This window comes from Narcine bancroftii, chromosome 5 (assembly GCF_036971445.1).
Source record: "Narcine bancroftii isolate sNarBan1 chromosome 5, sNarBan1.hap1, whole genome shotgun sequence".
Lineage (NCBI taxonomy): Eukaryota > Metazoa > Chordata > Chondrichthyes > Torpediniformes > Narcinidae > Narcine > Narcine bancroftii.
In genome coordinates, this window is record NC_091473.1 from 107,030,418 (window position 1) to 107,058,037 (window position 27,620).

General features: G+C 38.4%; 1 protein-coding gene across 13 annotated transcripts in view; it reads left to right on the forward strand.

The window, feature by feature from the left end:
- Positions 1 to 27,620, forward strand: part of osbpl9 (oxysterol binding protein-like 9) — a 293,549-nt gene that overhangs the window by 111,582 nt on the left and 154,347 nt on the right. For all 13 annotated transcript variants that reach the window (XM_069938639.1, XM_069938640.1, XM_069938634.1 and 10 more), the window contains one exon: positions 16,000 to 16,078. In XM_069938639.1, the coding sequence (XP_069794740.1) occupies positions 16,000 to 16,078 (79 nt within the window). The remainder of the gene's footprint in view (positions 1 to 15,999; positions 16,079 to 27,620) is intronic.

Genomic DNA, 27,620 nt, shown 5'->3' on the forward strand with positions numbered 1-27,620 from the left:
AGACTGTTTCCCAATTTGTCATTCAAGTAGGTTTTCAGTTGGTGGTATGCAAACATTGTATCGTGAGTTATATTTGTCCTTCATTTGTTCAAAAGATAATAATTTATTTTCCGAAAAACAATTTTCTATTCTTTTGATCCCTTTTCTCTCCCATTCTCTGAAGGAAAGGTTATTTATTGTGAAAGGGATTAGTTGATTTTGTGTCAATATTAATTTTGGTAGTTGATAATTTATTTTATTCCTTTCTACGTGAATCTTCTTCCAAATATTGAGCAGATGGTGCAATTCTGGCGAATTCCTATGTTGCACCAACTTTTCATCCCACATATAGTATATGTTCAGGTATCTTCTCCCCTATTTTATCTAGCTCTAATCTGGTCCAATCTGGTTTTTCCCTTGTTTAATAAAAATCTGATAGGTATCTTAATTGTGTTGCTCTATAATAATTCTTAAAGTTTGGTAGCTGTAAGCCTCCTTGTTTGTACCATTCTGTTAATTTATCCAGTGCTATCCTCTGTTTCCCCCCTTTCCATAAGAATTTCCTTCTTATTTTCTTTAGCTCCTTGAAGAATTTCTCTGTTGGGTGAATTGGTAATGATTGAAATAGGTATTGTATCCTTGGGAAGATGTTCATTTTAATACAGTTTATCCTTCCTATCAATGTTAGTGATAAGTCTTTCCAGTGCTCTAAGTCGTCTTGTAATTTTTTCATTAATGCCTGATAATTTAGTTTGTATAGATGGCTGAGATTATTATCTAGTTGTATACCTAGGTATCGAATTGCTTGTGTTTGCCATCTAAATGATGATTCTTTCTTAAACTTTGTGAAATCTGCATTATTCATTGGCATTGCTTCACTTTTATTTGCGTTGATCTTGTACCCCGATACATCTCCATATTCCTTCAATTTCTTATGTAATTCTTTTATTGATATTTCTGGTTCTGTTAAGTATATTATGATGTCATCTGCAAATAGACTGATTTTATATTTCTTCTCTTTTATTTTTATCCCTCTTATTTTATTTTCTGTTGTTATCAGTTCTGCTAATGGTTCTATAGCTAACGCGAACAGTGAGGGAGATAGTGGACATCCCTGCCTTGTTGATCTGCTTAATTTAAATTGGTTTGATATATATCCATTTACTGTCACTTTCGCCAATGGTCCCTTATATAATGCTTTAATCCAATTAATATATTTCTCTGGTAGGTTGAATTTTTGTAGTACTTTGAATAAATAATTCCATTCTACTCTGTCAAAGGCTTTCTCTGCGTCGAAAGCAACTGCCACTGTTGGAGTTTTGTTTCCTTGTACCGCATGGATTAAGTTAATAAATTTACAGATATTGTCCGTTGTTCGTCTTTTTTTAATAAATCCGGTTTGATCTAGTTTTACTATTTTTGGTACTCAGTCGGCCAATCTGTTTGCTAATAGTTTAGCTATTATCTTATAATCTGTGTTAAGTAGAGATATATTGGTTTATACCATGCTGGTGTTAGTGGATCTTTCCCCGTCTTTGGTATTACTGTAATTATTCCTGTTTTGCATGAATCTGGGATGTTTTGTGTTTCTTCAATCTGGTTCATTACTTCCAGGAGAGGAGGAATTAATAAGTCTTTAAATGTTTTATAGAATTCTATTGGGAGTCCATCCTCTCCCGGCGTTTTATTGTTCGGTAGTTTTTTTTATTATCTCATGTATTTCTTCTATTTCAAATGGTTTTATTAATTTATTTTTTTCCTCTGTTTGCAATTTTGGTAGTTTAATTTTAGTTAGAAATTCACCTATTTTGTCTTCTTTCCCTTCGTTTTCAGTTTGATATAGTTGTTTGTAGAATTCCCTGAAGTTTTCGTTGATCTCTGTTGGGTTATATGTAATTTGTTTGTCCTTTTTCCTTGATGCCAATACCGTTCTTTTAGTTTGTTCTGTCTTAAGTTGCCACGCTAGTATTTTGTGCGTTTTTTTCTCCTAGTTCATAATACTTCTGTTTTGTCTTCATTATGTTCTTCTCCACCTTATATGTTTGTAGTGTTTCATATTTTATTTTTTTGTCTGTTAATTCTTTTCTTTTAGTTGTATCTTTCTTTATTGCTAATTCTTTTTCTGTATTTGTTATTTCCCTTTCCAACTGTTCTATTTCCCGATTGTAGTCCTTCTTCATCTTAGTTACATAACTTATTATCTGCCCTCTGATGAATGCTTTCATTGTGTCCCATAGTATAAACTTATCTTTCACTGATTCCGTATTTATTTCAAAGTACATTTTAATTTGTCGCTCAATGAATTCTCTAAAATCCTGTCTTTTAAGTAGCATGGAGTTTAATCTCCATCTATACATTCTTGGTGGGATGTCTTCCAGCTCTATTGTCAATAACAGGAGTGAGTGATCCGATAACAATCTAGCTTTATATTCCGTTTTCCTAACTTTTCCTTGAATGTGGGCTGATAACAGGAATAGGTCTATCCTTGAATATGTTTTATGTCTACCCAAATAATATGAATATTCCTTTTCCTTCGGGTGTTGTTTCCTCCATATATCCAAAAGTTGCATTTCCTGCATTGATTTAATTATAAATTTGGTTACTTTGTTCTTTCTGTTAGTCTTTTTTCCAGTTTTATCCAAGTTTGAGTCCAAATTGAGGTTAAAATCCCCTCCTATTAGTATATTTCCCTGCGTATCTGCGATCTTCAAAAAGATATCTTGCATACATTTTTGATCTTCTTCATTAGGTGCGTATACATTGAGTAAATTCCAAAATTCTGAATATATCTGACATTTTATCATTGCATACCTCCCTGCTGGATCTATTATTTCCTTTTCTATTTTGATTGGTACATTTTTATTGATTAATATAGCTACTTCTCTGGCTTTTGAATTATATGATGCCCTATCCAATCACTCTTTAATTTCTTGTGTTCTACTTCAGTTAGATGTGTTTCTTGCATGAATTCTATATCAGTTTTTTCTTTCTTCAGTAAATTTAACAGCTTCTTCCTTTTGATTTGGTTATGTATTCCCTTAATATTTAAAATCATTTGGTTCAACATGACCATTTCATACTTTGTTTACCTTTCCTTTCCGTTTCCTCATTACCACCTTCCCTTCTTATCCATTTCTGGTTTTTTTTTAACACATTGTAAGACAACATTTCTAAGACATAAAATATTTCCACTATTCCCATATCTAAAATTCCTTAACCCCAATAGTCCCTCCCCTCTCTGAGTTGCCCTTTGTCCCTTGTCGGACGATCACATCTCCCCTCTCTATTTGGATTGTGAACCCGCTCGCAAATGTCAACTGATTTCACAGTGACTGTTATTCTTCCCCACCCAGCCCCCCAGAAAATATTTTAATCTTCACATATAACAAAGCTCACTCTCTTAATTCTCTCCTTACTTCCTTTCTTCCCTTTCTTTCCCTTCTTAGTTCTTACTTATACATTATTCTTTATATATAGTTTGTTGTCATTTTTGTTCTTGTTACATCTCTTCATCTCTCTGTCTGTTTTGTAGGTGTTCTGCAAATTTTCGTGCTTTTTCCGGATCCAAGAACAGTTTGCTTTGCTGCCCCGGGATAACTATTTTAAGCACCGCTGTATATTTTAACTGAAAAGAGATTGGAAGTGACACTTCCAATCTCTTTTCAGTGCCAACCGCTCAGTCCAAGATTCCGCCCTGCTCCAGCTCCCTCAACAGCCCCTAAGGCTAGAGCTGGATGAGGTTCCCACCCTGGATGAGACATATAAGGCAATCGAACAACTGAAAAGTGGCAAAGCAGCAGGTATGGATGGAATCCCCCCAGAAGTCTGGAAGGCTGGCGGCAAAACTCTGCATGCCAAACTGCATGAGTTTTTCAAGCTTTGTTGGGACCAAGTTAAACTGCCTCAGGATCTTCGTGATGCCACCATCATCACCCTGTACAAAAACAAAGGCGAGAAATCAGACTGCTCAAACTACAGGGGAATCACGTTGCTCTCCATTGCAGGCAAAATCTTCGCTAGGATTCTACTAAATAGAATAATACCTAGTGTCGCCGAGAATATTCTCCCAGAATCACAGTGCGGCTTTCGCGCAAACAGAGGAACTACTGACATGGTCTTTGCCCTCAGACAGCTCCAAGAAAAGTGCAGAGAACAAAACAAAGGACTCTACATCACCTTTGTTGACCTCACCAAAGCCTTCGACACCGTGAGCAGGAAAGGGCTTTGGCAAATACTAGAGCGCATCGGATGTCCCCCAAAGTTCCTCAACATGATTATCCAACTGCACGAAAACCAACAAGGTCGGGTCAGATACAGCAATGAGCTCTCTGAACCCTTCTCCATTAACAATGGCGAGAAGCAAGGCTGTGTTCTCGCACCAACCCTCTTTTCAATCTTCTTCAGCATGATGCTGAACCAAGCCATGAAAGACCCCAACAATGTTTACATCCGGTACCGCACGGATGGCAGTCTCTTCAATCTGAGGCGCCTGCAAGCTCACACCAAGACACAAGAGAAACTTGTCCGTGAACTACTCTTTGCAGACGATGCCGCTTTAGTTGCCCATTCAGAGCCAGCTCTTCAGCGCTTGACGTCCTGCTTTGTGGAAACTGCCAAAATGTTTGGCCTGGAAGTCAGCCTGAAGAAAACTGAGGTCCTCCATCAGCCAGCTCCCCACCATGATTACCAGCCCCCCCACATCTCCATCGGGCACACAAAACTCAAAACGGTCAACCAGTTTACCTATCTCGGCTGCACCATTTCATCAGATGCAAGGATCGACAATGAGATAGACAACAGACTCGCCAAGGCAAATAGCGCCTTTGGAAGACTACACAAAAGAGCCTGGAAAAACAACCAACTGAAAAACCTCACAAAGATAAGCGTATACAGAGCCGTTGTCATACCCACACTCCTGTTCGGCTCCGAATCATGGGTCCTCTACCGGCACCACCTACGGCTCCTAGAACGCTTCCACCAGCGTTGTCTCCGCTCCATCCTCAACATCCATTGGAGCGCTTACATCCCTAACGTCGAAGTACTCGAGATGGCAGAGGTCGACAGCATCGAGTCCACGCTGCTGAAGATCCAGCTGCGCTGGATGGGTCACGTCTCCAGAATGGAGGACCATCGCCTTCCCAAGATCGTGTTATATGGCGAGCTCTCCACTGGCCACCGTGACAGAGGTGCACCAAAGAAAAGGTACAAGGACTGCCTAAAGAAATCTCTTGGTGCCTGCCACATTGACCACCGCCAGTGGGCTGATAACGCCTCAAACCGTGCATCTTGGCGCCTCACAGTTTGGCGGGCAGCAACCTCCTTTGAAGAAGACCGCAGAGCCCACCTCACTGACAAAAGGCAAAGGAGGAAAAACCCAACACCCAACCCCAACCAACCAATTTTCCCCTGCAACCGCTGCAATCGTGTCTGCCTGTCCCGCATCGGACTTGTCAGCCACAAACGAGCCTGCAGCTGACGTGGACTTTTTACCCCCTCCATAAATCTTCGTCCGCGAAGCCAAGCCAAAGAAGAATATTTTAACATAAATTTATAACCTTTTTTCCATAGGGTTGATTTTGCTGTGTTAAACTCCTTCTTCTTCTTTAGGGGTTCAAAACTTATGTCTGGGTAGAAAAAAATTTTTTGACCTTTGTATTCCAGTGGTTTTTTGTCTTCTCTTATTTTTTTTTATTGCCTTCTCCAATATATTTTCTCTTGTCGTATATCTTAGGAATTTTACTAGAATGGATCTTGGTTTTTGTTGTGGCTGTGGTTTAGGGGCTAATGTTCTGTGTGCCCTTTCTATTTCCATTCCTTCCTGTAATTCTGACATTCCTAGGACCCTGAGGATCCATTCTTTTATAAATTCTTTCATATCTTTGCCTTCTTCATCTTCCTTAAGGCCCACTATCTTTATATTGTTTCTCCTATTATAGTTTTCCATTATATCCATCTTCTGAGCTAACAACTCCTGTGTTTCTTTAACTTTTTTTTATCAGATTCTTCCAATTTCTTTTTTTAAGTCATCAACCTCCATTTCTATGGCTGTTTCTCATTCTTCCACCTTGTCTACTCTTTTTCCTATTTCTGTCATGACCATCTTTAATCTATTCACTTTTTCTTCTGTATCTTTTATTCTTCTTTTTATTTCACTGAATTTTTGTGTCAGCCATTCTTTTAATGTTTCCATATATTCTTGAATTTTTTTTTATCCATGTACTGTCCCTTCCCTTCATCTTCCATTTCTCTGTGTAGAGTTTGATGTTTTTCCTCCTTCCGAGTCCACTCCAGGATCTGTCTCCTTTACTTCTGTCTCTTCTGATTTTCTTGTTGGGTTATTTATCTTAGTTTGTTAGGTATTTTAGTTTTTATTATTTTCATTAAAGGTGTCTTGGTGTTGGTCTTCTTCCTCTGGGTTGGTAATTTACTGTTTTTCTGATTTCCTTTTTTATTCTCTTCCTTCTTGTTCCTGTTATTTTCTATGTTTTCCTGTTGGGAGCCTTGCTGTCATGTTATTCTTGTCTGTTGAAGCTGTGGAGATCTACTCCTCAGCTGGTCCCCCCTCCCGTTGGTGTTGTTTTTGTCGTGTGCATCGCGCACTTTTGTTTGGCTCCGTGAGCCATCTTTGTAGTCCTGCGCTCGGGGTTTCCACTGACCTCAGGGAGTGGGCTTCTCTCTCTCCACGGTGGGCTTCCTCGTACATGTAAGGCCTTCACCTTTCTCTTCTGACATCTTTCCTTCTTCTTACCGTTGTTTTTGGTTTTTCTTTCTTTGCTGCCATTTTCTCTACACCTTTATTTTTAATTTGTTATGGATTCTGTGTTTGTGGCTTTGCTTTTTCTTTACTTTTTTTTTAACTTTTCTGGAGAGGGCTGGTGTTTTCTTACTGGTCACTACTCCATCACGCAACTTCCTCAGTCCTAATCGTTGATGCTGTAAAGGCATTACACTATCTGCTTCGCCAACCATGCCAGCCAATATAAAGGACAACATATAATATTTTTAATATATTCATTCTTGACTTGATTTTCTTTTTCCTCCCCTTTTTCAACTACTTTCTTTTGTAAAACTTCATTAATTCACCATACATGAGACTTGCAGATTTTTCCAGACTATTGGGCTGTTTTCCAGACTAATGGTCAACACGGTTAGCATAGAGGTTAGTGCAAAGCTGTTACAGCACCAACAATCAGGATTGGGGTTCAAATCCCACATGGTCTGTAAGGAATTTATACGTTTTCCCCATGTCCGTGTGGGTTTCCTCCGACTGTTCAAAATGTAGCAGGGGTTGTAGGTTCATTGGCTGTAATGGGGCCGAAATGGCCTGTTACCGTGCTGTATGTAAAAAAAAAAAAAAAAAATTCTAATTAATATTCTCACGCATTTTATTTTTAAAAATATGTTAGAATATTACATTTGCCTCAATATATTGAGTCTAAAGCGGAATGCAGAAATTTGAAGCAGGTGAGTGTGATGCTTAACTGTTGGATTTCTGATGAATTAGGTAGTGTAGTATTAGAGTTTTATTGAATTTCATCCCTTCCATTTGACCTTTTCAGCAAGTCTCCAGCAGCCATTAATTGGTTCTTTCATACTTTCATACTTCTTGCAACAAGCTTCTTGTGGGTTACAGATGTCCAGTTGCTTTTCCTATGCCATATTTTGGATCAAAAGCCTATTTTTTAATTATCTTATTATTTTATTGTTGAAATTGTCATTTCCTAATATTTGTGTGGCATGAATGTTGCTTGAAAATTAGAAGCTCGTGCCTGAATGTGATACTGATCTGTATTTTTTCATTACTGAGGAGAAGGGACTTTTTTTTAAAACTTTATTTAAAATTTTATAACATGAATAAAATAAAAATTACATTTAAAGAAATAATAAAAAATAAGATAATAAAAATTAGAATACTACATCATTAAACTACACAAATTAACCCCCCAATAATTATAACACATTAATCGTCTAATTTAAAATTAGTCCAACCCTCCCCCCAAAATAAAGAGTGAAGAATTAATTAACAATGTTGTAAATAAAATAGAAAAAACCCCACTTACAAAAAAAAGGATAAAACTTAACAAAAAAAATTACTAACAACAAAAAAAATATCAATACTAAAATAATACCCTTAAACATATATTTAAATCAAACATAATACATGTATTTAACAAATGAAATTCACTTTAAAACTAAGTTCAAATATTAAAATCATATATCAACCACATATCTGTTATACAAAAAAAACATAATTAATAATACATAAATACAGAATTTCCATTAATACCAAGTTTCCTTTATAATTCATCGAGAGAACAAAAACATCCCTGACAAAAACAATCAGATAAACTTTTTATTCCCTTCCCCTCCCCTTGTATAAAAAAAAGAAAAAAAAAGTTCAAACTCTTATAAAATTCTCCATATTCTTCATTTATAACATCTTCAAAATTCTCTATTGAAATTAACTTAATTTTATTAAACTCTTCTCCCTCAATATATTTGTACTTGGTTTTCTTCTTTTTCTTCTTATCACCTTTCCCCTCATCTTCCTCTTCATCTAATTCAACATCCTCAATTTTTGACTTATTATCTTCTGTGACATCATCCTCTTAAAAAAAGAGAGGAAAACCCCCCCCCAAAAAAAAGAGAGAAAAAAAAGAAGAGAAAAAAAACCTCCTAATTCCCTCTCAATTACAATCAGGAAACAAAAAGAGTTTTTAAAAAAAAATTATTTATTTAAAAAAAAACCTTCACTTCTTAACACGAAAATTAAAAAGAAAAAAAAACAGGTCGGAGGTCATGACTACCTCCTCCTGTTTAAACCGCCCAAAGCGGTAACTCCTGCAAAATATTGGGTGTGAGATAACTCACAGGTAGCTGATGACTTCTGGAAACTAGTGCCCACCCAGTTCCCTCTCCCAACTCCCATTTCATTAAACTATCATCATTATTTAAACTATTTAAACTCTTCTCAAAAAAAAGATAAAAGATTTATTTTTTTAAATCAACGTTACCACTTCGGTCACCATTGCTTCCATTTCTTTTAAAAATCTGGATCCCACCTTACATCTCTACTCTCTTTGGAGACCTTAAAGGACTACATCGTTGCTGAAACTGCATGATTGGTAGAGACTGAGCAAAGTCCATAACCTCTTTAGGATTGTCAAAGAACTTTGGCTGATTTCCATCCTGAAAAATCTTCAGTACTGCAGGATACCTGAATGTTGCCTTATGTCTTTTTTTCCACAACCGTTCTTTCACAGAATTAAATTTGCATCGTTGAAACATAATTTCTTGACTCAAATCAAGAAAACAGGATTTTTCTGAACCATCAAAGGAGATCTATTTTGCTGGGCATTTCTAATAGCCATACGTAAAATTGTCTCTCTGTCACAATAGTTTAAACAACAGATCAGAACAGGTCTTGGATTCTGTCCTGAAAAAGATTTTCTTCTTAAAACTCTATGAGCACGTTCCAGTATTAAACCTTCAGGGAATTTATCCTGTCCTAACACTCGTGGAATCCATTCAGTAAAAAATTTTCTTGGATCTGGTCCTTCTATGCCTTCTGGCAAACCAACAATTTTAACGTTGTTCCATCTAGATTGATTCTCCAAATAATCAACCTTTTTTGCTTAATTTTTATTTTGGATCTGCAATGTTTCAATTATTCTATTTTCATCTTGCAGTTGATCCTGTACATCGACTAAACCTTGATCACACATTTCAAATCTTTCAATGGTTTCAAGCTTAAAAGCTCCATTAATGTCTTCCACCATCGCATTAATCTTGGAAATAAACAGGTTCATAAAATTAGCTAAGTGACTCGATACAGAATATATCTTATCTTCAAGATCCTTAACAGACATTTCAACAGAAGTAGATTCAGGCATAATGGGGTCTTGCTGTTCCTTCGAGACCACGGGATCTTCTGTCCCCTTAATTTAGTATCTTTTCTAGCAGTTTGACTTCATATAAAAATCCCTCTCAAAGTCCCCCCAGCAATGCCAGGAGACTGAAGATCAGGGTTATCTTTAAGCCAAATCTCTTTAATCATCTTCACTGAATCGATGTCTGGAAAAACCGTTGTAATTGAAGATGCATTTTGCAGCGCCACCACTGTAGCAGTTGAATGACAGCTCTTTAACTCTCCAGCTGGTGGTGCCCCAGCTGATTCAACTGTCAAAGACTCAGTAACAGCACTCACAGTGGCCGTTGTGTGAAATACTGGCACCCGTCCAGGCCTTTGTTCTGAAAGCTGTTGAGTGCGTCCTTCAGAGAGCCTCACCGGCTTAAAACGGAACTTCAATGCCAAACTCTGTACGTCTTCCTCTGAATCCATTCTACGCTGAGTCCTGGATTCTTGTAAACAAGTAGGCTCAGACAATTTCAGAAAATGTAGTTTTTTAACAGTCTGTTGATGTTTTCTTTTACCTTTTTTTTGCATATAAACCATTAGGCACTAATCCAACACCTTATTGTTTATAAACTTTTAAAAGAACTTTAACGGGCACTTAAAGACAAAACAATAAATCAGAGTCAGGAGAGGTCTGGAAGGCACGTCTGTTCCCTACGCCAGCTTGCCACGCCCAGGAGTAGGGACTTGAATTAATCATTGTGTTGTCATAAACAAACATCTCCACCTTCCATGAAAATGAAAGTTTTTGATACTCTGAAACACTTTTGCAAGTGGCACAGTCATTTCTGAAGAACAAGTTTGATAGAAGTTGTGATGAATCACTCACCTGGCAATTCTCGTTGAAGCTGGTTCCTTTGGAACTTGTGTGCAAGATGCTACCTGTTACGCTTGAATATCTCTCTCTCTCCCTTAAGTATTTAACTTTTCACATTTCTTTGGCTTGGCTTCGCGGACGAAGATTTATGGAGGGGGTAAAAAGTCCACGTCAGCTGCAGGCTCGTTTGTGGCTCACAAGTCCGATGCGGGACAGGCAGACACGATTGCAGCGGTTGCAAGGGAAAATTGGTTGGTTGGGGTTGGGCGTTGGGTTTTTCCTCCTTTGCCTTTTGTCAGTGAGGTGGGCTCTGCGGTCTTCTTCAAGGGAGGTTGCTGCCCGCCAAACTGTGAGGCGCCAAGATGCACGGTTTGAGGCGTTATCAGCCCACTGGCGGTGGTCAATGTGGCAGGCACCAAGAGATTTCTTTAGGCAGTCCTTGTACCTTTTCTTTGGTGCACCTCTGTCACGGTGGCCAGTGGAGAGCTCGCCATATAATACGATCTTGGGAAGGCGATGGTCCTCCATTCTGGAGACGTGACCCATCCAGCGCAGCTGGATCTTCAGCAGCGTGGACTCGATGCTGTCGACCTCTGCCATCTCGAGTACTTCGACGTTAGGGGTGTAAGTGCTCCAATGGATGTTGAGGATGGAGCAGAGACAACGCTGGTGGAAGCGTTGTAGGAGCCGTAGGTGGTGCCGGTAGAGGACCCATGATTCGGAGCCGAACAGGAGTGTGGGTATGACAACGGCTCTGTATACGCTTATCTTTGTGAGGTTTTTCAGTTGGTTGTTTTTCCAGACTCTTTTGTGTAGTCTTCCAAAGGCGCTATTTGCCTTGGCGAGTCTGTTGTCTATCTCATTGTCGATCCTTGCATCTGATGAAATGGTGCAGCCGAGATAGGTAAACTGGTTGACCGTTTTGAGTTTTGTGTGCCCGATGGAGATGTGGGGGGGCTGGTAGTCATGGTGGGGAGCTGGCTGATGGAGGACCTCAGTTTTCTTCAGGCTGACTTCCAGGCCAAACATTTTGGCAGTTTCCGCAAAGCAGGACGTCAAGCGCTGAAGAGCTGGCTCTGAATGGGCAACTAAAGCGGCATCAACTGCAAAGAGTAGTTCACGGACAAGTTTCTCTTTTGTCTTGGTGTGAGCTTGCAGGCGCCTCAGATTGAAGAGACTGCCATCCGTGCGGTACCGGATGTAAACAGCGTCTTCATTGTTGGGGTCTTTCATGGCTTGGTTCAGCATCATGCTGAAGAAGATTGAAAAGAGGGTTGGTGCGAGAACACAGCCTTGCTTCACGCCATTGTTAATGGAGAAGGGTTCAGAGAGCTCATTGCTGTATCTGACCCGACCTTGTTGGTTTTCGTGCAGTTGGATAATCATGTTGAGGAACTTTGGGGACATCCGATGCGCTCTAGTATTTGCCAAAGCCCTTTCCTGCTCACGGTGTCGAAGGCTTTGGTGAGGTCAACAAAGGTGATGTAGAGTCCTTTGTTTTGTTCTCTGCACTTTTCTTGGAGCTGTCTGAGGGCAAAGACCATGTCAGTGGTTCCTCTGTTTGCGCGAAAGCCGCACTGTGATTCTGGGAGAATATTCTCGGCGACACTAGGTATTATTCTATTTAGTAGAATCCTAGCGAAGATTTTGCCTGCAATGGAGAGCAACTTGATTCCCCTGTAGTTTGAGCAGTCTGATTTCTCGCCTTTGTTTTTGTACAGGGTGATGATGGTGGCATCACGAAGATCCTGAGGCAGTTTACCTTGGTCCCAACAAAGCTTGAAAAACTCATGCAGTTTGGCATGCAGAGTTTTGCCGCCAGCCTTCCAGACTTCTGGGGGGATTCCATCCATACCTGCTGCTTTGCCACTTTTCAGTTGTTCGATTGCCTTATATGTCTCATCCAGGGTGGGAACCTCATCCAGCTCTAGCCTTAGGGGCTGTTGAGGGAGCTGGAGCAGGGCGGAATCTTGGACTGAGCGGTTGGCACTGAAAAGAGATTGGAAGTGTTCTGACCATCGGTTGAGGATGGAGATCTTGTCGCTGAGGAGGACTTTGCCGTCTGAGCTGCGCAGCGGGCTTTGGACTTGGGGTGAGGGGCCGTACACAGCCTTTAGAGCCTCGTAGAAACCCCTGAAGTCGCCAATGTCCGCGCTGAGCTTGGTTCGTTTGGCGAGGCTAGTCCACCACTCATTTGGTGGACTCCCGGAGTTTGCGCTGAAGATGGCTGCATGCGCGACGGAAGGCTTGTTTCTTCTCTGGACAGGACGGCTTTGTAAGGTGAGCCTGGTGGGCAGCTCGCTTCTTTGCCAGCAGCTCCTGGATTTCCTGGCTGTTTTCGTCAAACCAGTCCTTGTTTTTCCTGGAGGAGAAGCCCAGTACCTCTTCAGTGGATTGCAGTATGGTAGTCTTCAACTGATCCCAGAGGGTTTCAGGGGACGGGTCCGTGAGGCGGGTTGCAACGTCGAGCTTTGCTTTGACGTTTGCCTGGAAGTTTCCTCTCGCTTCGTCTGACTGCAGGTTTCCAACATTGAACCTCTTTCTGGGGGCTTTATTGTTCCTGGGCTTTGGCTTGAAGTGAAGGTTGAGCTTGCAGCGAACCAGCCGGTGGTCAGTGTGGCATTCCGCGCTAGGCATGACCCTGGTGTGGAGCACATCTTGTTTGTCACATTTGGTTTCGGCAGGACTACCTAGCTCTCATCTATTTGCTGTGGAATTGACCAGTACTTACTGTTGTCTTCTTTTGTGCCTATCTTCCATTCTTGCTGAGAGAAACTAACCTTTAATGTTCTCTTCCTGGGTGTGAATGGCCCTGCTGCATTACATGATGCCTTCCAGTTCCATTAATTAATGATTCCTAGGCTTCAAATGTAAAGTAGCATAAAGACTCAACATATGCAGAAGTGTGCTATTTTCTTGTGAATATAATAGTCAAGGGCAAAGCCATATTTTGAACTTATTTGCAAATGTAAGAGAATTGTGCACTTTAAAACTAAAAACTTTATTGTAAAGTTGGCAATCCTATGCACTTTCCATTTTAGTTCACATACCATACATAATAGTGTATTATTCTCACTGTATTAACTGTCAATAGGAAATTTTGGATTTGAGTTAGACAAGTGATTTGCAGTATTTTTATTACTTAATGTGAAAGACAAACAAAAAGGACTGAAAATACTCAGCTGATCATTTTTTTTGCCAAGAAGACCATGGCAGTAATATTTCAAATTAATATATTTTTTTGTCAGAATTGACCTTGCGTTCAAGAGAACAAATTGTCTCTGTTATTGTCTTTACTCATGAATTCTTCTTGCAAATGCTATGTGTCCTGATGGGGTGTTATTGTTGTGAATGATGGTTGTAGTAGTCAAACTTTTGCAGAGCAGGAAGAGTTTTCTTTGACTTCTGCAGAATGAAACATTGAATTAGCGAGGGTTACTTTTACTGTCCTGTTTATTTTATTCAATATATGACAGAGTATTTAGAGGTGTTTGGGAGATAAATTGGGAAAGGTTTGTTAGAGCAGGTCACACACAAACACTTGAAAACACAGAATTTTTGCAGGAGCTTTTGCAAAAGACAACAAATGTAACAACAGGCAGTAGCAGCTTTGTCTGGAAAATAGCATTTACTGTCTGGAAGGTCATGTGATCTTTGCAGGCAGAGAGCGAACAAAAAACAGGCTTGGCTCAGAGATTTGGAGGGAGTGAGAGAGAGGAGAGGCAGACATCAGTTCCAGAGGGCAAAGCTGGCAAGCTTTGGAAGACTGCCTAGTCAAAGGAGAAGACTGGCTCACCGGTGTTTCCCTTGGAATAAGAGAAACAGGGAGGAACTCTGTGGTGACCTGAAAGAAAGAGGTTATCATCTGGAGAACCCTTAAGGGGGCAAGTTTCATCAGTAAGACACTGGAGTGGCTGATTAAAACAAAAAAAACTCTCTCTGAAAACCAACAAGAACCTTTGAGTGGCAACCATTTACCTGTTAAGCACCAAAGCCTGGTGAACTTTATTAATGTTAACTTCTGTGCACAGTACAAGAATTGCCTGCAACCAGGGAGATTGGACTGTGAACCAAAGAACTTTGCTGAACTTACACACCCATTACACACAAGTGCGCTTAGAATTAGAAGGGGGCTAAGTGAGTCAATAGAGATAAGTTAAAGTTTGATTCTATTTTCATGTTCAAAGATAATTAAAAGCAACTTTTGTTTAAGTAACCCTTTGTTGTGTTGCATATCTATTGCTGCTGAGTTTTGCGGTCCTCTGGACTCATAACAAATAAAAACTCTTCACTATAAATCAAGGGCATTTTTATTGTCTTATCTGCCTTTGAAATTGGGGTTAATTTTTACATTTTGGTACCGTATTTAACAATTAACAGTAGTTTTTCAGAACTTATTTAAGATGTATGTGTGATGTTTTTAAAAATTATGGACCAAAGCACTTTTAGGTTCAACAATGATTTACATTTTTGAGAATAGTGACCATAAATTTTTTAAATTAGTAGATTCTGGAAATTGACTTGAACCTGAAAAAGATGGGGGTGGAGGCCAGACAACCAATACGGAGAGAATATTTTGAGTCTAAAGTCTTAAATTACATCATTAACTCAGTATGTTCACACTTTTTTAAACCCTCCTCTTGCTCTCAACATGATGAATATTTCTTCATTTTTTGTTTTTGGTTTGATAATGCAAGACACATTTAAATTCAAGGTAAACTTGCTCTGATTAATATCTGGTCATTGCAATAAAAATGAAGTTTTAAAGTTAAGCAATTAACGTTATTTTGATTGGACTGGGTCTATGGAAACTGCTGTTTAGTGCATTTCTGAAGCTATACATTATTATTATTGATTATAATTAGATGTCTGACAAAAGCATGTTGGAGGGAGTGAAAAGCCAGACATTTGCAGATTATTGATTGTGGAAATATTTCAGTTTGGTTCTAAATTATTAAAATTTTAAAATACATGCATAATTGCAGGGATTCTGATGAATTTGACTAGCTTTTCTTTTAAAACTAGATTTTGAAATGCACATTTTTTTTTATTGGTGAGGAATGTGTTTGTAAAATCTGCAGTGGATTTGCAGCTGCTGAATTTCTTTCAGCTGTTGTGTATTTTCCATTTTATAAAACAAAGTGCATGCAAATGTAAAATCAGGAATTTTGTATGACATATCGTAGGAAAGATAGGTATGGTGGAATATTATGTTTGGGTGTTTAACATTCCTATGCAGTAGACTAATGATGTCACTGCTTCAAGCTATTTGGTCTCTCTTTCATAGGGAGCTGTGATTGGTATAGACGACGAGGATGACAGCACTTTCACAGTCACAGTGGATCAGAAGACATTCCATTTTCAAGGTGAGAGCTGAATGATTCTAATTTGCATTTGAAGGGATGGACATGCTCTGATTGTGGAGATTTTAAATGAAAATTGGCACTTGAATCAGGATATTTGACAAGCTTTGTGAAGCACGTGAGACTGAAACTTGTCCTTGATTAACAAGCAGGTTAAAAATTAGATATTTGGCAACTCTATTAAAAAATGTTTTCAACAAGGATTCATCTTCAGCAGAAATTGAATATTATATCAAAATGAACACATTATCAAGAAAATGTCTTGTTAGATATTTATATTTTTTTGAACAGCTAATTATGTTTTAACTGTTGCTGCACAACCAGAGGACTAACAGCACGGGCAGGAAAACTACCTAGCCAGGCAGGGTTGTGCCTCTATTGAGTACTGCAGATGTGCATGAGTAGGAAAGATGAAAGCAGCACTCGTCTTTAAGGTGGAGACTTCTGTTCTACAAACCTACAATTTCTTCCATCAGCATTATTTATCTTTTCTTTCATGTGCTATCATTGCTTTCTCATTCATTTAACATTAATGTGATCAGCTTTTTGTCATGTTTCGTCACTGTATGCTGTGGTTCACCAGTAGGAAGGGTAAGGCATTGTCATTCCATTTTTTGTTCTTTCTTGAAATCCTGCAAATCATATTAACATTTTTACTGGAAAAAAACGGCCTTCTGGAATTAAGAAATGGTGTGGGGCCAAATACTACATGAGGAATGGTTTGTGATTTGGAAAACTGCAGTGAGTATCGATAGCTTTCACGTGTTTTTGAGATGTAACAAGTATAATCATTGTTATTATTATTGGTCATGTAATTATAATTTGTGTCCAGATATACAACATATTAGACCTAAGATTTGACTGGAAAAGGATTGTGTTTGCCAAATGATCTTCTGTAACGAACATTTCTGCATGTGAAAATAGCTAACCTTTGATTCTAATTTATGCAATAATTATTAGAGTAGTTAGCCTAATGTAATGTTTGATGCACCACCTTTATAATGTATGGGTAACTGCAGAATTTAGTATGTATTAATTGTGAAGTCAGTGGCAGAGAGGTAATCAAAAGTAATAAATAGGAAAGTTTCCCTCTATCCCCCGCATATTCAGATGTTTATTTAGAAACCTCTTAAACACTACGGTTGCATTTGCTTCCACAACTATTCCTGCCAACCCATTCCAGGCAGCCACCACTGTGCGGGGAAACAAACCGTTATCCTGCACATTTCATTTGCCCTCTTCCACCCACACACTTTAAACAGGTGTCCCCGAGTATGTGGCATTTTTACCTGAAGGATTGTAGCAGGGTTGCTAGAGTTATTGCTCGAGGTATAATGGGTTACTGCTCACGGTTGAAAGAAGACTCTCACACCAAGGGAGTGCAATCGACACTGGCTTTACTGCGCTGCAGCTCTGCCTTTTATAGACAACCAGCCATGCCACCACTAGAGCGTGGCTTGAGCGAGGCCAGTTGCTGATTGGCTGTCCCAGATGCGTGGGCCCAGATTAGACCCCCTGCGATCTGCTGGCTATTCCTGCGGCCAACGTGAGTGGGCGTCTCATCCCACGTGCTGTCTACCCGATCGTTGTGTTCAACAGCTGTTTGTTGTGTTGTCCCGCAGAGCGGGCTGTGGGCCACTACAGGATAAGGATTCTGACTGTATCTTATCAATGACTCATAATTTTATAAATTTCAATCCAGTCACATCTTGGCTGTTGACGCTCCAGAGAAAACAAACCAAATCTGTCCAACCTCTAGTTGTGTAAATCACAGAAGTCTGTAGACACCATGGTTGAAGTAAAAACATAAAATGCTGGAGAAGGTCAGCATGTCAAACAGTTTTTTAAAAAATATCTTATATTTTTCCTCCCCAAAATTATACATAGTGAAATTTTAAATATACAATATATTAAATTTTTTCTCACAAATACAACAAACAAAAACAAAACAGTCCTTCCCTCCTCCTCCCTTCCGTGCGTTCAGATACCGTCAGTTCTTAAATATTTTTTAAGTATATAGTAAAGTTGGGGAAATTTTTTTCACTCACTCACTCACCTTTTTTTTGTTCCTTTTTGGGTCCATATGTGGTCCAGGTATGGCTGCCAGTCCTTTACAAAGTTTTATTTTTATTCTTTCAGTTATATGTGATTTTTTTTTCCCCATAGGCATATAGCTGTTCATTTCCACAGTCTGTGCTATAAGAGGAGGGGAGTCGGACTTCCAAGTGATTGTGATACATTTGTTTGCTCTGCTATTTTTATGAATGAGATTTGATATTTTGTCAATTTGTTGCTTATTTCCATGAAATTACCTAATAGATATAGCTTTGGGTCGCCTGTTATCCTGGTTAATTTTTCTGCGATTTCTTTCCAAAATGGCCTCACTTTCACACACGACCACGTGGCACATAGAAAAGTTCCTGTCTCAGTCCCACATCTGAAACAGGTCTCTGAATTTTCGGCTTTTGATCTCTGTAACTTTTGTGGGATAAGATATAATTGGTGTTTTTAAAAAAAAAAATGTACTGGACTAGTTCATATCTTGCATTTATAGTTGATCTCATGTTGTCCTTACACCAGCTATATTAAAATCTGACCAGCTTCTTTCTGAAATCACCACACAAGTCCAACTCCAACTCCCATCTTTCCCTTGACCTCTGCAACCTGGTTTTGTACTTTTGCTCTGTACATTTTTATAAATTTGGATGTAGTCCCCATCTAAAGCGTTCGTTCACTTTCACTGATTTCAGGTAGGGGAGGCAACATTGGTCCCCATCTTTCTCTTGTGACAGATTGTTATATTTTATATTGTATTGAGATATGTTTTAAAGGAGATCATTTGTGGCAGGTTTTTTAGTTTAGGTCACATAGAGATACAAACACTTCAAAACCGATCTCATTTCAAATGCTGGAGCTCTGCTCAAGCCAGACAGTTCAGGCTCTGAATGCCTTTGCACAAAATTTGAAGAATGCCTATAAGGACTTCACAAGTTGGTGATAATTGGGAGCTGTGGAGTAAAGGATTATTGTTTTAGAAAGCAACAGATGAACGAACTCAGAAGATTAGGTCCGGAGTTGCAGTTTATCTGAGTGCAGCTGGCTATTCTAAGAGGGTCATGTGGTTTTCTCAGTTCAACAGTTCAGCAGCAGCAGCTGGGACTGGAACATGACAAACTTGTGGAAAAAAAAACATTTTGAAGATGGATTTTGAGCTCTTAGTTCAGCCTAGTCAAAGCCCTTGTGGTCCATACAAAAGGAGATGGCTGCCTGTATAATACTTCACTTGAAATAAGGGAAACAGAAAAGACGCTCCGTGGTGACCTGAAAGAAAGAAGTTATCATCTGGAAAACACTGATGGGGCAAGTTTCTTTGGCAAGACACTGACGTGGCTGATCAGAAAGAATCAGTTATGGGTATCCAATGAGCAACAAATCTCTCTCTGAAAACTAACAAGAACCTTCCTGAGCGGCGACTATTTATCTTTCAAGCACCAAAGCTTGGTGAAGATTCATAAATGTTCAATTCTATAAACAGTTTAAGAATAGCCTACAACCAGTGAACTTGGAGGAGTGAGATTGGATTGTGAATTAAATAATTTTTTTGAACTTGCACTCCCATTACATACATGTGTGCTTAGAATTAGAAGGGGGTTAAGTTAGGTTAAGTAAATAGTAATAAGTTAAAGTTAGATCCTGTTTTCATGTTTAAAGATAATTAAAAGCGACTTTTGTTCAAGTAACCTTTTGTCTTGGTGAATTTCTATTGCTGCTGGGTTTTGGGGTCCTCTGGGCTCATAACATTACTCCACAGCATGCCCAATTAACACCAACTTGTGAAGTCCTTACAGGCATTCTTCAAAGTTTGTGCAAAGGCACTCGGAGCCTGGACTCTGGCTTGAGCAGAGCTCCAGCATTTTAAACAAGATCTGTTTTGAAGTGTTTGTATCTCTATATGAGCTAAACTAAAAAAAAACTTGCCACAATTTATTTCATTTAAAACATATCTATATACAATATGAACTGTAACATAATCTGTTACACTCTTAAGAACGATCCAAGCCGGAGAAAACTGAAGGAGGTCCCATTGGCCACTCTGTATTTGTGTTTCAATTTTTCAAAGGACATAAGAGTTCCTTCCTTGTAACGATCTTTAATATAGCTTGTAGTTTTGTCATACCACAGAAATTTTTACACCATGGTGCTTTTATTATTATCCCTACTTTTTTCCCCCTATGCATTCAGTAATTTCTTGCTACATTCTAATCTTGTGTATTAGAATGGGGTTATCCATCTTTTTCTTTAGTGATTTGAAACTCCATTTATGGACAAAATCCTTTGCGTCCCCCTCCTCCATTGAGTACATTCCCATTTAAACCCAAGACGGGGGTTTAGTGAAGAAGGCTGCAAGAAATCTCAAAGTCTGAGACCTCGTAGCCCATAGTCCCATGTCAATTTTTCCAATGTCATTCTTGGTACCTTATTATTCCATGGGAACTGTCTCATATGGTTGTTTAGAAGCTTAAATAAGTTTTTAGGTAATGGAATAGGCAGTGATTGGCATCACTTTCATTTTGACGGAGTTAACCCTTCCCACCAAAGTAATCGGTAGGTCTCTCCATTTCTGTAGTTCTCCTTCTAATCTTCCAAAGAGGAACATAATTTAGTATGTACAGATTTTGCAAGTTATTGTCAGTTGCTATTCCAAGATATTTTATTCTATTTGTATTCCATTTAAATTTACTTCCTTTTTAGTATCTTTAATATTCCAAATTTGTTAATGGCATTATCTCACTTTTATCCATAATTATTTTGTAGTCTGATTTTCTTCCAAATTTTTCTTGTGTTACTTGTTTTTCCAAAAATGTAGCCGGTTCTGATAGGTACAATAGCACATTATTGGCGAGTGGACTAATTTTGTGCTCTTGTTGCCTGACTTTTAAGACCTTTTCTCTGGATTCCCTCTTATTATCTTTGCCAGCAATTCAATTGCTAAAATAAAAAGTGCTGGGGCATCCCTGTCAGCTTCATCTACTTCAGGGGAATACTGCTGACATCTGATTGTTATTATTTTAGCTTGTGGTTTATGGCACAAAGTTTTTATCCAATTAATAAATTTTCTGCCTATACCAAAGTTTTCCAGTGTTTTAAATAAAAAGGGCCATTTCAAATGGTTGAATGCTTTTTCCACATCTAGGGAGACTGTAATACTTGGATTTCGTTCAGATTTAGCCATGTATATTATATTAAATAATCTTCCTAGACAATTTGAGGGATGCCTTAATAAATCCAGCTTGGTCCATATATATCAGTTTTGGCAAGTATTATCCTAACCTGTTAGCCAATGCTTTTGCTAGTATCTTATAATCAGCATTTAACAGGGATATTGGTCTGTCTGATGAAATTTTTTGTGGGCCCCTATTCTTTTTTGGTAATACTAATAATCGCAGTTGAGAATGACTACAGGAGGGTCTCTGTCTCAACAGGTTGGTCCAGGACATCCATTAAAAGGGGCATAAATAATTCTTTGAATTGACTATAAAACTCGGGTGGAAATCCATCCTCTCCCCATGATTTTTTTTAGTCTATAGGGTGCCCAGGGCCTTTTCGATTTCTTCCCTTGTGAAGGGAGTATCTAATTCTATCCTTTCTCTCTCTCTCTCTCTCTCTCTCTCTCTCTCTCTCTCTCTCTCTTTTCCACCTTTGGAAGTTTGACACTCAGCAAAATTCTTTCTATTTCGTTCTCATCTAGTAATTCTGATTTGTATAGTTTTATGTAATATTATCCAAAATATTGTTAATTTCTTTTCACGTATTCTAGAGTGTGCTTTACTGTTCTGATAGCATTTATCGTTCTTGATGATTCCTCTGTTTTAATCTGCCAAGCTAAAACTTTGTGTGATATTCACCCAACTCATAGTATTGGTGTTTAGTTTTTAATTTTTTTTTCAGTCCTATATGTTTGTATTGTATCTTAGCTTTTTATTTTCCAGTAATTCTCACTATACAAGTAAAATTAATGATACTTTTGGGTGATATTACTCAAAACTATACAAATCAGAATTAATAGATGAGAATGAAATGGAAGGATTTTTACTGGAAGAGAGAGATAGGATAGAATTAGAAACTCCCTTCACAAGGGAAGAAATCAAAAAGGCCCTGGGCACGCTACAGGCTAAAAAAAAGCACTAGGAGAGGATGAATTTCCACCTGAGTTTTATAGACAATTCAAAGAATTATTAATGCCCCTTTTAGTCGTGTTCTTTGATATATTTTTTAATTCTTTAATATCCTTCTCCAATTGTTTACTTTTGCCATATGATCCCCCTTAATATTCTTTGTATAGGATATAATTTGTCCCCTTATATAATTTAATCATGTCTCATTTCAGAAAACTATTATTAGTAGATGGCAGATTTGTTTCCCAAAATATGTGTCTCTTTATAAATTTGCAGAAGTCTGTTATTTTTAGCAATGTAGTATTGAGACGCAACTGCATACATTCTCTTGCTTTTCCGCTGTTGCTATAGTTAATATTAATAGAGAATGGTCTGATAGAAGCCTCGCTAGGTATTCTGTTTTTATCACTCTATGTTTTAACTGTGCAGACATTAAAAATAAGTCATTCCTTGTATGTGAGTCATGCACCCTTGAGTAAAAAGAGTAGTCTCTCTCTGTCGGAATTAATTGACTCCATACATTGATAAGATTTAGATCTTTCATACATGAAATTGTGTTTTTTGCTGATTTCTCCCTTGTTATTGTTCTTGCTGATTTATCTAGTATTGGGTCCAAGCTGAAATTAAAGTCATCTCCTCCAATTAAAGTCTTCCCTCTGCTGTTTTTAAGATGTCCTTCATAAAAGCTTTATCGTCATAATTCTGGGCCTAAAAATTCATAAATGTTCATGCTTCTCCATAAATTTTACAATGTGCCATTACCTACCTTCCGGCTTGATCCATCAAGGAATCTTCTATTAACACTGGTGTATTTTTATTAATTAGAATAGCCACCCCTCTTACCTTTGAACCATCCTCCTTTTAATTGATTATGTTCGAATTTGGTAAGATGTGTTTCTGCAAAAAGATTATATCCACTTTTAATTTCTTTAAGTATGCCAAGCCCCTCTTCCTCCTCACCGCCCCATTTATCTTATTAATATTAAGACTAATAAATTTTAGTGTTTTATCCGTACCATTTCTCACACAAATATTACATAACAACAATCCCTTCCCAATTTTCTAAATACTCTCGTAACATTTCCCTATAAAAAGACACTTCCAACACATATATTTTCCCCTTGAAGAAACACACATATCCGAGCTCTGACAGTGATTTTAACAATGGTACCCAGAAGTCCGCGAGAAAAGCCCGTGGGTTCTTCCAAAGAAGAAGAAGAAACCCTCCCTTTGGTGCCATCTTTTAAAATCACTCCTTCTCCCCCCCCCCCGCAAGTTGGAGTTCCCCCTTGCTGCTTTCCTTATGACCTTCCAGTCTTTTCAGAGCTCTCCATATAAACCAATGGTTTTTTTTTCTTTTAACAGTGAAAACAAGATGGCTCAGTACTATTAGTATAAGTAAAATGATACATCTTTCAGTTAGTCCTGTTTTGAAATGGTCTTTTCAGCCCTTTCAGCTGTTGACTTTAATCTTTTCATAAATTTTAAATCGCAGTTGTCACTTTATCTCATCAAACTCTTTTCTTTGTTTGACCAAGGCAGGGATATAGCCCTGGAAAAACATTACTTTTGCATTGTCCACTCCTAATGGGCCATTATTATTTTATGAATATTCATATACTGCTCCCAAGATCGCATCTCTTTCCCAGTAACTTAATAATTTGGTCGTGGTCGCTGATCACCAGTTCTGGGTTTGAGGGTCCGGTGAGCCCTTTCAATTTGTAACTTTACCTTTAACTTATTTTGACCCAGCATTTGTGGGATTCATGTTTCAAAGAAACTCACTGCGTTTTTTCCATCTATTCCTTCTTTCAGTCCAATGATTCTTACGCCCATATTTTTGCTTTTTCTTCCAGTGCCTTCAGCCTGTCTTTTGTCCAGCTCAGCCTCTGAATGATTCATTCATTCTCTTAAGTTTTCCACAACTTCCTTAATTTCCATTACCTTCGCTGATTCCATACTTGCAAAATGACTGCATAAAGTTTCCAATATCCTCAGGACATCTTGAGCTGACTCCTCATTTCTGCAGTCTTCAGCAGGTCTTAAGGCCCCTACTGAGTAGCTCCTCATCAGGCTTTCACTTGACATTCCTGGCTGAGCTATTATTTCTTCAGCTTTTGTTCTCAGTTGCCTCGGTTGTTTAGTACTTGCTTTGATGATAAAATTCTGGTTTTTGAGCTTTTAAACTGACTTTTTAATACTTTTTGTGGAGCTTGTATGTTGCTGGCCCAGTTCCAAGGCAGGTACTGAGGGAGGGGTTTGGACGTAGCAGTCTTTATGGGAATATTTGGAAGGGAGGAGTCAATATTTCTTTAAGTTAAATGAAACTTTAATATAGTTTAGTGTTGAAAATTAACACAAAATATAGCAAATAATAACAAAATGCTGACCTCGAATCCAAGTTGGTGAATGTTGTGCCACAGCATGGAAAAGCCTTATTTAATAATTTCTTGAAAAATTATGAATTATTCTGAGTGCTCCATTTTCAGGAGGATACATTGTGTTGAAGGGATTTTGCTGTGAAATATTGCTTGGATATTGCAAGAAGCAAGACATCTCCAACCTAGCCAATCTTTTCCCCTTCAGTCTACCTGTAGCCAATAAATGAAGTGATTAAAGGTGTAATTGACTGTATTACCCAACAGCATTTAATAATTCCATGAGGTTTTTCTTCTGACCATCTCTGCTCAGAAGTCATTTCAGCTTGGTCCAAATGTGGATTAAATAAATAAATTCCAGAGGCTGGTTGAGAGGAAGTAATTTTTGACCATGGCTCTTTTAAAACCAATATTCATGGAAATCGGGGAAGCACTGCACTGCAGAATACAAGAGCATGGCCATGATTGTTGGAGGCTAGTTATCTCAACATTGGTGTTATGTACTCAGACAGCAGCTATAGAAATTAGCCAAGACGATGTTATATTTAAAATAATATTTTTAATATTATTTGCCAATAATATAACATCTTATCTAGCTTCTCTAAACTTAACCCCCAACTATACGCAAATGTGTGTGTGTTTGTGTGTGTGGAAATATCCCAAACCATTACAGTTCAAGCCCAATTCTGGAACGTCAGTTCAAAGGCCAGTCTCAGAAATCCAGTGTTAACACACAGGCTTTAAATTGATGCAAAGAAGTAATTATGAAGTAGGTGGCAGACTGTTATAAACTGATGAAATCCTTGTCGAGATGGTTCCAGAGAAATTTCCTTTTTAGGTGGGTGGAAGTCAACAATCTGGCAGAGGGAAAACTAAATGAGTGATTTTCACAAAACTTCCAGAACCCTTTCGTGGGTCAGCCGAAAGTGACTGTCTCTTTTTGGTCACAGTGTGGTACACTAAGACTCCCTCAAAAGTGACCTTTCCTTTAGTGATGGTGGGGCACACTCATCATCCTTACAGTGAGAAATCAGACAAATTGTCCATCACTGCACAAAGCCACTTCAACACAGTATTACTTCCAAGAGCTGTTGCTCCTGCTCTACTTCCATAAAATTTCCCCTTATCAAAGAGTGTACAGTTTTGTTTTAAACATGGTGGTCACATGGTCTCTGCACTTGTGTTCCAGGGCCACTTCCTCTCTCTTCAGATGTAGCGAATTTGAGTACACGCTGTCCGCAGTCTGCGGTTAATATATTCAATCTCCAAAGCCTGCAGGGGTTGCAGCTTGATTTATTCTCTTAAAGTGACAGTCCCACTCAAATGAAAATAAACTGGGAACATATAATAGAATTTGAGTGTACACTGTACCCAATCTGCTGTCAACCACGGTCAATCTGCAAAGCCTGCAGGGTTTGCAGCTTGATTTGTTCTCCGTGATGGTCCCACTCAAAGGAAACTGAACTAGGACCACGTAATATAGGACATAAATATTTGAGATTCTCAGAGCAGTATCCTAACACTGATCATCTTGAACTAATTTGCAAAAGAATTTCCTTTCATTATAATTTCAAATATTCTATTCCATTCATATTTCTTCAATAAATGAAGCAGCAAAATCTATAAAACAATGATGTACTGAAAAATGGCAGATGATATTTGAACCACGCAAATGGAAAATAATGACCGTCTCCATTGAGATTAAGCCCAACAATCTTTGCTCAACTTCTATTAGCATTACCACCGTCATGTCCTCCTAATCAGTAAAATCCATACGATTACCATCGACCAAACAAAATCATTGCTGCTTCAAGAGTAGATTGACAGCTGGGTAGCCTATTTCAAACTCCTGAAAAAGCTATCATCATCAGGAATGAAATGAAAACTCTACTTGCCTAAAAGAGTGCAAATCTGATGATTCTTGATGCTGAGAAATGTGGTTCCAAACAAGGTGTGAAAAACTAACTGCTATCAATCTCGGTGATAGCTTTGTATAGATAAAAAAAAATTAAAAATTGATTTTTCTTTTAAAATGCTGTGTGGAGTTCAAAGGTTAAATTGGGAATGTGTATGGACTAGATTTGTTGTCAGAGTACATGCATTGCATCACAAACAACGCTGAGATTTTTATTCCCGTGGGCCAGGCAGAATCTACAAAAAAAGCTAGTGAAATACAGAAAAAAAAATCAAGTCATAAATAATGTGCAATATAAGAGTCCTTGAATGGGTCTCTAAATTTGTTCTTTAGAAGTCTGATGGTAGAGGAATGTTAACAGAATGTTAACTGTGTCCTAGAGCACAGTTAACAGAGCTCAGGCTTTTCTCTTTGGAATGAAAAAGGTTGAGAGGTGACTTTATCGAAGTGCACAAGATTATGAGAGGCATGGATAAGGTAGACAGGCAGCATCTCTTTCCAATGGCGGGAGTAGAAAACACCAGAGGACATCTGTACAAAGTGAAGAGAGGAAAGTTTAAGGAAGGTATCAGGGATAATTTTTTTTTACACAGAGTTGTGGGTGCCTGGAATGCATTACCAGGGTGGTTGTGGAGGCTGTAAAAATTGCTACATTTAAGAGATTCTTAGACAGGTGTGTGGACGAAAAAAAAATAGCAGGTTTGACCTTTTAGCGCATTAAAGGCCAAAGGGCCTGTACTGTGCTGTTATATTCTATGACTGTAAGGTAAAACATCATGAGATGGGAATGTGTAAGGAGTTACCCTGTGCAGGGCTGTAACAAGAAGGGGAGGTGTCCTTGTACTCCTGTTAGGTAAAACATCATGAGATGGGAATGTGTAAGGAGTTACCCTGTGCAGGGCTGTAACAAGATGTGAATGCATCCTTGTACTTACAAGATAAGAGAGACATTGATGGATTGAGAGGCAGGAAGCTAGCAGGGAAAAGATAGCAACAGTTTTAGTCATTGGACAAGTAATGATATGATGATGTTCTAAGCACGTATCCAAGGGTATAAAAAATCACCATTTTGCTGA